We start from the raw sequence: 11,986 nt of genomic DNA on the forward strand, positions 1-11,986 counted from the left end.
GAGGGGATGAGAAGGGGTCGAGAAAACGCTGGTTCCACAGGACTTGCGGGGGTGGTGACCCAGCCAGGCCTAATGTAACTGGGGTCGCGGAGGAGGGGGCCGAGGCTGGGGATTTTCCAGCCTCTCCTCGCACAGCCCTCTCCTTGATCACAGAAATTAGCAAGAGGCTGAAAAATGAGTACCTTTCTCAGCCCACCTCTCACCCCTGCCTGCGCTTGTAGGGGAACTCACAAGTCCTCTACCCAAATTCTTGCTCCTTGGTGCTGACCCACCTGCCTGCTGTCCCGGGCCCGGCCCCGCCCCACACGTGCCAGAGAGGGAGAAGGAAGGAACCAGCTTAAACGTAGGGGATGGGGGGAGACGAGAGGGCAGCAAGTCAGAACCTCGGAGAGCCCAACTTCTCAGCAGCGCCGGAGCGGGGAGGGGAGAAGAGAAAGCGCAGCAGCCGAAAGCCCTGATTCTCGGGAGCCTCCCACCCCGCCTCTCGGCGAGGAGGGCTCGGAGACTCCGCTGGGGGCGGAGGAGGAGGCCGGGAGGCGGGGAGGGGGGAGGCAAACCCTGCCCACTCGGCTCCGAGCCCGGAACGGCCGCGGAAGTCGGAAGCCGGCGCGCAGGGCGAGGAGGGCACCGGGGGCGGGGGGCTCCTGACCCCTCTCGCCCCAGCCAGGAAAGTGAAGGATCCTCGGACTTCAGAGCCAGCGGACGGACCGACAGTGACTGCCAGCCGCTCCGAGCCAAGGACTCGCCCCACCCGCCCCCCTCCCCGCCCCCCAGGCGCTCCGAACTCACTGGTGAGCGCGGCGGCCTTGGCGCTGGATGCGGGGGCAGCCGCGATGGCCCTGCGCGCGGGACAGCCGGAGCAAAGGGGGCCGCTGCTGCCGGGGCTGCTGCTCGTGGCGGCGGCGCTGAGCCGGCCCGCCGCGCCCTGTCCCTTCCAGTGCTACTGCTTCGGCGGCCCCAAGCTGCTGTTGCGCTGCGCGTCGGGCGCGGAGCTCCGGCAGCCGCCGCGGGACGTGCCGCCCGACGCGCGCAACCTCACCATCGTGGGCGCCAACCTGACGGTGCTGCGCGCGGCCGCCTTCGCCGGCGGGGACGCGGACGGGGAGGAGGTGGCGGCGGGCGGCGTGCGCCTACCGCTCCTGACCGCGCTGCGCCTCACGCACAACAACATCGAGGTGGTGGAGGACGGCGCCTTCGACGGGCTGCCCAGCCTGGCGGCGCTCGACCTGAGCCACAACCCGCTGCGCGCCCTGGGCGCCGGCGCCTTCCGCGGGCTGCCCGCGCTGCGCTCGCTGCAGCTCAACCACGCGCTGGCGCGGGGCGGCCCCGCGCTCCTGTCCGCGCTGGACGCCGCGCTCGCCCCGCTGGACGAGCTGCGCCTGCTGGGCCTGGCGGGCAACGCGCTGAGCCGCCTGCCGCCCGCCGCGCTGCGCCGGCCGCGCCTCGAGCAGCTGGACGCGCGCCTCAACGCGCTGGCCGGCCTGGGCCCCGACGAGCTGCGCGCGCTCGAGCGCGATGGCGACCTCCCCGCGCCGCGCCTGCTGCTCGCCGACAACCCCCTGCGCTGCAGCTGTGCCGCGCGCCCCCTGCTGGCCTGGCTGCGCAACGCCACGGAGCGCGTACCCGACGCGCGGCGCCTGCGCTGCGCCGCCCCGCGCGCCCTGCACGACCGGCCGTTCCTGGACCTGGACGAGGTGCGGCTGCGCTGCGCCGACGGCGCCGCCGAGGGTCGCGGGGAGGAAGTGGAACTCGCCGGCCCGGAGCTGGAAGCCTCCTACGTCTTCTTCGGGCTGGTGCTGGCGCTCATCGGCCTCATCTTCCTAATGGTGCTCTACCTAAACCGCCGCGGCATCCAGCGCTGGATGCGCAACTTGCGCGAGGCCTGCCGGGACCAGATGGAGGGCTACCACTACCGCTACGAGCAGGACGCCGACCCGCGCCGCGCGCCCGCCCCGGCCGTCCCCGCCGGCTCCAGCGCCACCTCCCCGGGCTCGGGCCTCTGAGCTTCGCCGGGCGGGGGTTGGGAGCTGCCCCTGCCAGCTGATGACCTTATTGGGGCTGCCTGGCTGAAGCCGTGGGTATGAGACACCCGCGAGCTTGGGGCTTTGAAACCTGCCCCTGATGGGCCTGAGACCTTTGGATTACGGCACTCCCGCCCCCGGCGGCCCCAAGCTGTACCCCCTCTCCCCAGCCTCAGAGCTCTTCAGCCTCAAAAGCCCAGAGACAACCCCTTCTGATTCTAGAAACCCTAGCCGCCCATCCCGGACTCGGACACATCCCTCTTGAACCACCGAAAGACCCCTCCCCGTTTCAAGCCTCACCCAGAGACCCTGCCCTTCAACCCGATACCCCGAGACTACCTCCACCACCTGTGCTTCGAGCCCAGACCTCTCAGCGAGAAATACCACCCCAAACTTCGCTGACCCCCATCTCCAGCTTGCAGCCCTCAGCTCGCTTCCCAGGGCTCAGGGGCCCTCACGTCCCATTCTGGTCTCAGAAGCAGAGCACCCCCACCGGAAAGTGTTTATGGACTTGGAGCCTTTTTTCTCATTCTGGAGCTCTGAGCCCTCCATGCTGTGTAGAGACCCACATACACTGGCTCTGAAGGCTGGGCACCCTCCCCCAATCTGAGGAGGTATTTCATACCACCTATCACCCCAGCTCTGGCTCAGGTCCCTCCTTTCCTTGGCCCAGGCTTGGGGCTCAGCTCCCATCTGTCTCTCCCATCCCAGGGACTGGCACACCCCATTATAGCCTTAGTGTGGAGCTGACCCTTGGCCAGACCCCCCCATACTCAGTGCTTGTCCCCAGACTCTCAGCTCTTCACCCAGATCTGAGTTTCATCCCCCTGCCAGAGTCTTAGGCTCTCCATTCCCCCACACCCATCACTTGTACTCAGTACCTGCCCCTGCTGCTCACTGGGTCAGGGCTGGTGAGGACTCCATTCATGGGATGTGCCCATGCCCCTGTCCTCCTAGGATGAGCTATCCAACCTTGCAAGACAGGTGTAGGTGCACCCCAACCATCTAGCAGATCCCTATGGGGAAGGAGAGAGTACTAGGGGTGCACAGTAGATGGCCGGGCCTCAGAACCAGGGTCGCCCGTCCATTGTGGCCTCAGATGGGTTGGGGAGGGAGCTCTGAAGGGCTGGGAGCTGCTGCCCACATGCCCTTTCCCACCCACGTGACTCCTCCTCTGGGGATTCCTTGCTGCTGTGCACCCCCTTTCCCCATATGCCTTCTGGAAGAGGAAGGGGGTCTTGCCTCCTGTCTCAGGCACAAGCCCTCCTGTTCAGGGTCTAAGCCGCAGCGCCCTGCCTTCTGCATGATCCCAAAGCACAATTGGTGAGTGGGGAGGGGGCTGCCTCTCCCTGACTCCCACCCCCTAGGTCAGGCAGAACGGCTGGCCTGTGCTGCTCTGCACACAGGAAGTCACCCTCCTTCAACGTGCTGGCTTGAGGCCTGCCCTCCCAACCCCACCCAAGACATCTGGATCTCCCTTGGGCAGTTTTCTATAAAGTCTGCAATAATCTCGGATACTCTCATCGTGTAAGTGATGCCGTGTCATTCCTGCTGACCTTGGGGCATTGAAGGGGGGGCAGGAGGGGACACTTGGGAGGGCACTTTGGACCTCCCTGAGGTGAGGCGTGACCCTTGGTATCTTCCCCCAGACTATGGGAGTAGAAATGGGCTCTGACTGCACGTAGCAGGATCGAGGCTAGACACATGGAGGGACTTCCCATTGGGAAGGCATTGCTCTCCAAGCCAGTCTGCTTTTGATCCTCTGAGATAGGGTTATCTACAGCCAGGATGGGATCCTGTGCCTCCTCTACATCCTCTTCCCCGTCCTCTCCTCATCAGCGCAGTGGGGGTGGGGGTTGTGGGGGAGACGTAGTTGGACTGACAGACAGTAGCATCAGGCGAGGCCATCAGGGAGGGGATCCTCCTACAGAGGATCAGAGCAGTTAATTCAGACAGGAAAGAGGAGGGATCGTTATTTTGCTGCTTTGGCATCATCCCCTCTGATGAATTACTCGACACTCCCTTATGTCCCGCATCCCGCCACGCTCTCCTGGCCACAGGGGTAAGAACTGCATCTTGAATATGTGAGAGGCTGAGAGGAGAAGCTGCCTGGAGGCGGGGGGTGTGGATAAATGACACCTTGAGATGGTGGCGCAAGGAGACAGGTGGGTTCTGGGCCAGCAGGGCCAGGGTAAGAGGCTTAGCTCCTGCTTGAGGTCCCCAGGCTGGATTATTTTGCACTCAGTGTCTCAGAGCCCTAGAACCACATGGCAGAAGTCTAGAATTGTGGCATTTTAGAATTTTAGGGCCACATAACTCTAGAATTTGTCTTCTAAGGATTGAAAAGGAGCTTAGAGGTAATGTGGGAAGCCTCTAAGCTGTCCCAACAAGGAGCGCTCTCTCTCGACAAGGAGCTCACTCCCTCCCCTCCTGGGAGCATCCCTTTCAGGGCTAAAGGAATGTGCCTGGGACTTCCTGACGGTCCCAACTTTGCCTTGGGGCCAGGAGCGCACCCCAGCCCAGGACAGCTCTTCACAGAGTCAGAGACAGCGCAAGAGTCTCCTTATCTTCTCCCAGCAAATTCCCTACCCCTTCTGCTACTCATTCCTCATGAGAAGGGGTTAGATTCTCTTGAAGCATTCCCATCTGTCAGTGACCTTCAAAGGGTGCTCTGCCGATCCTCCAGGATGAAATAGTGATGGTCTCTCCAACACAGGTGAGAGAACTGTGTCTCTAACAGGTCACCTCCCCAGTTCCAAAGACGTGCCCTCTGGTAATGTAGCCTAAGACTGCGATAAGTCCTGGCAAATAAAACATGCTATTAGCTGTGGGTTCACTGTCAGCAAAAATCTTTGAGGGTTTTATATGAGAGCTGCTGCTAAGCTAAGTATCGAATCAATAGTTGTCAAAAATCAACGAATTCAGTGCCTAATGTATGCCAGTTGATATTAAACTTTACTGCCATTCACTGATTCCTGTTAAATGTCATCTCTGGGCTGCCACCCCTTTTGCAGCCTCTCAGTGGCCTTTGGCCTTACTGGGAGTATCAACAGGTCCCCAGGGCCCCCAGCCTTGACTCCTCTGCAAATCCAGCCATTCATTCAGCCTCTACTAAACACATGGTTACCAGTCCTAGAGAAGCTAATGACTCAGGAGAAAAACATATTTAATCAAGGTCTAGAGAAAACAAGTCCCAGGAAACCATGAGAGCTCAGGGTAAGGGCCCCTGACCCAGCCTAGGGAGACGACTTCTTAGAGGAAGTCACATTTGAACGGGGTTATGAAGGATGACTAGGAGTTTGCAGAACAGAGAAAGAGCAGAAGCATCGGCTTGTGCAAAGGCCTGGAGGCGGGAGGATCTTGTTAGCCTGAGAATTGGAGAAGACCATTAATGGCTGGGGATAGGTAGGAGGGTGTGTGTGGGTAAGACAGATCTGCATTCCCCGCATTCTCCACTGGGAGGCACTAGAGGGACCTCCGCCCTCGGAGGAGGAGTCAGGGAAGTGGAGAGGTGTGATATGTGGGCGGGAGAGCTACACCGAGCCTCTTACTTGTTTCATCCTTTTGCCGGCCCTTTTTGTGCCTCAGGCTGGGCACTGGAGACAGAGAGGAATCAGACCCGAGCTGTGCCCACGGGAGGCCAATGGGCAGGGGGATAAGGGAAGGGGACATTGTAGGAGCCCAGAAGAGACCTTGTAGGAAAAGGTGAGATAGAGGGCCCTCCCCTGACACCCTGATGCCACCCACCCTCTCCAGACCCACCCTCAGCAGTGCCAAGCCCAGCCTCCCCCGTGATCACACGCTGTGAATGCTGCTGGAAGTCGGAGGTGGGGAGAGGCCTGCAGAGGCCAAGGGCCAAGGCAAAACTCGGCCAGGATGCCTCCTTAAAGAGCAGGCACGGGAGAGAGCAGGAGAGGGAGAGAGAAGGTGTGTAACTGTCAGAAATGTGACAGACACGAATCCAGTGCCACACTTTGGGAAACGTGTCAGACTTCCTGGGGTTCTGTGACCCTGTAAAAACTGAAATTTCCTCTCAACAGCAGAGGGAAGCCATGGCCACCATCTCCTTGAGAAGCCTTTACTTCCACGCTGCCTTCCCACCCACGCCCCCAGAGCTAGAGTCTAGAAGACTGGGTTTCAGTCTGGGCTCAGCAAAATTTGCCATGTCGTTTGGTCCTTAGTCAGAAACGCCAGTTGAGACCCCACTGTGCGCTGGGTGCTGGGGCTTCAGCAGTGAGCACGGCAGAGCCCGTTCCTGCCATCCTGGGCCAGTCCAACCCGGACCTTGGGCACCCCTGCCCTGGCTGGCCCCAGGATCCTTCTGTCCAGGCTGGGGCTGCACTTGTGACCTCCAGAGGCACTGCCTGCTCTCACTGAGGTCCATCTCCTTCTTCATTAAGTCTCTGCCTGGCAGACTCTCAGCCCTAACTTATGGGCATGGCCTTCCCTGGACTGGGAGAAGTGACGGGGCAGTTAATATTCCCGTGGTAATGCGCTTGGCCGCCTTCAGAGTCCCCTCCTCCACCCCCTCACCCCTCCCTCACTGCACCCCTTCCCTCAGTGCTGCCTCAGGGCAGCTTACCCCAGGGCTGGCCAGTCCCGTGCATACCACCCCAACTAACCCTTCATTGTACTGGTGGGGAAACTGAGGCCCAGGGAGTGCAGGAGCCCATCCAGGTCACACACGGTGTCAGGAGCAGAGCAGATCCAGAGCCAGGATGCCCCCAGGGCTGTCCCTGCCCTGCTCTGGGTCTGAGTATCTGGCAGGGCTGTCCCACCTCCTAACTCTGTGTCTGCACCCCTGTGGTCATTGCCTCCTGCAGCCAGACCCCGGCCTTGGTGGCCTGCAGATGGGAAGGTGAACAAGGAAGGGGTGGCAAGGACTCTTCAGCTTCCGTGGGCAGCTTCCCACAGGCCTCAGAAACCCGCTGCAGCCTCCTGCAGGCAGAAACCCTGCTGGGGGGTCCTTCCTGATGGAAGGGGCATCTCTACCCCTCCCTACGAGGTGAAAGGGGTTTGTTCTGGAACCCCAAGCTCTGAGGTTTCCAGGCATGAAACTCATTCTTCCTGAGCCTCTGCTCTCTGCTGGGCACCTGCTGAGCTGGACCAGATCCTGCTCTATCCTCAGTAGAGATGGGGTCACTGTGATATGGAAGCACGGGGGGCCCCTAACTAAGGTGACCATCCAAATGAGGAAACTTTGGGGAGTGAAAGGGGCCACTGTTAATAATTACACTGGGACAAGCATAAGCTAGGACTGGACCAGGCTGATGGGAGCTGGGCTCCAGTGACTTTTGACAAGACCTGGAGGGGAAGAGAAAAAGTGCTAGACTAGCTCATCTACCAGCACTGGATAACGAATACACCCCCGTCCTTGGCCCTGTCCTCCAGCCACACTGAACAACTCCCTGAACTCTATTCTCCAGCCACACCAAGCTACTCAGATCCTAGTAACCGAGCCCCGCTATTCCAGGCCCTGTACCTTTGCTCACACATGCGCTCTGCCTGGGACGCCGTCCCCACACAGAGAGCATCAGGACCGCTCAGGTGACGTCCCTCTGCTTTCCTGACTCCCCTCTTCCTTCTGTCGCTGTACCCTCAGACCTTTACTTGTCCTGATTGGTTTTCTGGCCCATTGTCCACACCACACCAGAAGCTCCCCCTAGGGGCCGGCCCAGTTCCCTTTGGGTCCCCAGTCCTTGTGCAGAGATTTGTCCAAAGCCCAGGGGAAGAGGCCTCACTCAGATGCCCACTCCCTTTGATGCCCACACCCCCCACCTCCCGGAACTGAAGTGGCAGTCACATAAGATGCCTGCATGGCCAGATCCTTGTTACTGTCCAATAAAGTGACAAAACAGAAAGAAAACGCAGCTTTAGAATATGTAATCATGTAAAACATAATTTAGCCTTAGCGTCTCGACTTTGACTTTTTAACACAATTAGAGCTTTCTAGCCCTCCGTTTGGAATACTTCTCCAGCGTCCTATCTGGGCAACGTTGGCCACCAGCTCAGCCTGTCACAGGTCTTGATTCCTTGACCTAGGGAACTGCAGCGACATCTGTTGGCCCATTTGTGTCAGAGCGGAACCAGTTTTAACTTTTCTTTGCCTACGTGTGCCATCTGCTGGTGAACATGGGAAAGTTCCTTCTTTCATTTAGTCACAATCCATTCAAGTATTTTATAAAAAGTGCCTAGTATGTGCCAAGCACTGTGCTAGGAAGAAGCTGGGGGCTATTCTAGGCAGTTTACGTATATTAACCCATTTTATCCTGATGACAATTCTATGAAGTAAGTATTATTGTTATTCCTATTTTACAAATGAAGAAACTAAGGCACATAAAGATGAATTTGCTCAAGGTCACACTGCTAATAAGGGGCCAAATTAGGCTTAGAATCCAGAGCCCATGTGCTTAGACAGTAGACAAGTAAATAAACAAGCAAGATACTTCTTATGAGGGAAGTAGAGAGATGTGAGAGCGATGGGGAAGGGTGTCCTTTGAATGGGGTCATCAGGCAGACCCCTCTGAGAAAGTGGCTCACTCTGAAGAAGGAGAAGGAATAAGCTCTGTAAAGAGCCTGGGAAAGATCACTCCAGGGAGAAACAGTGAGTGCAAAGATGCTGAGACGGAGTATTCAAATATCAGATGGAGTCCAGTTCTGGCCATTCTACCCCTGAATACCTCTCCAATCTGTCCTGCTGCTTCCCCTCCTGATCCCAGCCTCTATACCTCTCAGCTGGATCCCTGCCTCCAGCCTCCCGCTCTGGTGCATCCTCCACAATGCAGCGGGAGTGATACTAGAAATGCATGAATCTGATCCCTCTCTCTGACCTGCTTAAAACCTGACCCACTGTCTTCTGGATGAAAACCAAGCTCTTTGGACTGATTATCTGTAACCTCCCTCCCCATGGCATGGTCTGGTCCCATCTCCTGCCAGCTCTTCTGGTTCCCTTCAGCCCAGCCACACCAGAGTCCTTATAATTCTTTGAAGGTACCAAGTTGTCACCCCTGAGGCTTCCTATGTGCCATCCCTTCTTCTCTCCTTACCTGCCTAACTCCTTCTCATCCTTCAAAACTCAGCTGAAGCAACTCCTCCTCTAGAAAGCCTCCCTTACTCCCCATCTCAACCGCCCCGGCTGAACGCGATGGCCCCTCCTTAGTGCTCTCATGGCATGCTGTGAGTACATGTCAGCCCCCATCTCCAACATCCCTCAACTGCAATTCCAAACCTTTGTTGTCATGCCTTATTCTCCTATGAATATACAATCTCCTTAAAGGAAGGGATTGTCTTATTTATCTCTGTATCCTCAGGGCCCGGCATAAACCCCAGCAAATGGTACCTGCCCAGTAAATATTATTTGCTGTTTGTGAGCTATAAATTGTTTAGGTTTTTTGTTTTTTTTTCTTTTTTACTGAAATACATATTTGCATAGAGTAAGATCCACTCTTTTTGGTGTACAGTGCCATCACGCCCCAAAATCCCCCCCGCTGCCCCTTTGTAGCCAACCTTTCCTTAACCCCAGCCACTGGCAACTAGTGGTCTGTTTTCCATCCCCATAGTTTTGCCTTTTCCAGAATGTTATATAAATAGGATTATGCATATCTGTCCTTTTAAGTCTGGCTTCTTTCACTTAACAATGCATTTGAGATTCATCCATGCTATTGCAGGTATTGCTGGTTTGCTCATTTTTATTGCTGAGTAGTATTCCGTTGTATGGCGGTACAATAGTTTATCCATTCAGACTAATTCAAGAACATTTGGGTTGTTTCCAGTTTTTAAGAGTTATGAATACAGCCATGATTAAAGTTCATGTTCAGGTTTTTGTGGGAATGCAACTTTTCATTTCTTTTGGAAATGGAACTGCTAAGTCTTATGGTAAGTATGCTTAAATTTATAAGAAACTGCTAAACTGTTCTCAAAAGTGTCTGCACCACTTTGCACTCCCACGGGCAGTGTACGAGGGTTCCAGTTCTGCCACATCCTCACCAGCACTATTTATTGAAAAGACAACAATTGGATTGCCTTTGCGCCTTTTTGGAAAATCAGTTGACAGTATCTGTGCATGTCTATTTCTGGATTCTGGGTTCCATTCCATCCGTGTAGGTGTCTGTTCTTTCACCATTACCACACTGTCTTGATTACTGTAGCTTCATAGTAAGTCTTGAGATCAGGTAGTGGAGAGCTCCAACTTTGTTCTTCCTTTTAAAAATTGCTTGGCTATTCCAGTTCCTTTACCTTACCATATAAATTTTAGAATCAGCTTGTCTATATCTACACACAAAAACTCCTGTAGAGATCTTGACTTAGATTGCATTGAATCTATAGTTGGTTTGGAGAGAATTGCTATCTTAGCAATATTGAATCCTCCAATCCATGAACATAGTACATATCTTGATTTGTTTAGGTCTTCTTTGATTTCTTTCATCAATATTTTGTGCTTTAGAGATGTGCATAGGGAGTATTCAGATATTTTGTTATATTTATACCAAGTATTTTCATGTTGATGCTATTGTAGATGGTATTTTTTATTTGGCATTGTCCTTTTAATTTCAATTTCCAACTGTTTGGTGTTACTGTACAGAAATAAAATTGATTTTTGTATGTTTAGCATGTATCCTGCAACCTATATTAACTCATTTATTAGCTCTAGTAGCTTTCTTGTAGATTTCTTGGGATTTTCTATGTAAATAATTATACTGTCTGTGAATAGAGATGGTTTTATGTCTTCCCTTACAATCAGTAGGCCTTTTATATCTTTTTCTTGCCTTATTGCACTGACTAGGATCTTCAGTAGGATGTTAAATAGGAGTGGTAAGAACAGTCATCCTTGCCTTATTCCCAGTTTTAGAGGAAAAACATTCAGTCTTTCACCATTAAATGCAGTGTTAGCTGTAGGTTTTTTTGTAGATTCCCTTTATCAGAGTAAGGAAGTTTACTGAGAGTTAGTTTTTTTTGTTTTAACATGAATGGATATTGAATTTTGTAAAACACCATTTCTGTATCTATCAAAATAATTTAGTTGCATCCCATAAATTTAGTTATTTGTGTTTTCATTTTCATTAATTCACAATATTTTCTAATTTTCTTTGTGATTTTGTCTTTGCCCCATCTAGAAATGTGTTGCTTAAGTTCCAAGTATTTGTGAATTTTCAAGGTACTTTTCTGTTATTAATTTCTAGTTTAATTCTGTTATGGTCAGAAAACATATTTTTTACAATTTAAATTCTTTTAAATTTATTGAGGTTTTCTTTTAGGCCCAGAAAATGGTCTTTCTTGGTGAATGTTCCATGTGCACTTGAAAAGAATGCATATTTTATTGTTTTGAGGTAAAATGTTCTATTAATGTTAACTAGGTCAAGTTAATTGATAGTGTTGTTCAGGTCTTCTATATCCTTACTAATGTTCTGTCTTCTTGCTCTGTTGATCACTGAGAGAGGAGTGTTGTGGATTTGTATGTTTCTTCTTTTAGTTCTATCAGGTTTTGCTTCATGTATTTGGAAACACCATTATTAGATATATATACATTTAGGATTCTTATGTCTTCTTGATAAGTTAACTTTTTTTTTTTTTTTGGTGAGGAGATCAGCCCTCTGCTAACATCTGCCAATCCTCCTCATTTTTTGCTTAGGAAGACTGGCCCTGAGCTAACATCCATGCCCATCTTCCTCTACTTTATATGGGACGCTGCCACAGCATGGCTTACCAAGCAGTGCATCAGTGCGCACCTGGGATCCGAACCGGCAAACCCCAGGCCACTGCAACGGAGCACATGCACTTAACTGCTTGTGCCACCAGGCCGGCCCCTAACATTTTTATTTTTTATATTATGTCCCTCTTTATCCCTGGTAACATTCCTTGTTCTGAAGTCTACTTTGTCTGATATTAATATAACCACTTCAGCTCTCTTTTCATTATCATTTGCATGGTTACCTTTCCGTCCTTTTACTTCTAATTCATCTTTGTCT

At 53.3% G+C, this 11,986-nt stretch overlaps 1 protein-coding gene across 1 annotated transcript; it reads left to right on the forward strand.

Annotated features, from left to right (window-relative positions):
• Window positions 1–493: 493 nt before the first annotated feature.
• TPBGL (trophoblast glycoprotein like) lies at window positions 494–3,534 on the forward strand. Its single transcript, XM_087433458.1, has one exon. The coding sequence runs from the start codon at window positions 834–836 to the stop codon at window positions 2,001–2,003; it is 1,170 nt and encodes a 389-aa protein (XP_087289584.1). The 5' UTR covers window positions 494–833; the 3' UTR covers window positions 2,004–3,534.
• The last annotated feature ends 8,452 nt before the right edge of the window (window positions 3,535–11,986 follow it).

The sequence above is a fragment of the Ceratotherium simum genome, chromosome 7 (genome assembly GCF_057802395.1).
Source record: "Ceratotherium simum simum isolate JZ-2026a chromosome 7, ASM5780239v1, whole genome shotgun sequence".
In the NCBI taxonomy this organism is placed as follows: domain Eukaryota; kingdom Metazoa; phylum Chordata; class Mammalia; order Perissodactyla; family Rhinocerotidae; genus Ceratotherium; species Ceratotherium simum.

What these genes read in the sequence shown, in the direction of transcription:
- TPBGL (XM_087433458.1), top strand. Translation starts at nt 834, where the DNA reads ATGGCCCTGCGCGCGGGACAGCCGGAGCAAAGGGGGCCGCTGCTGCCG.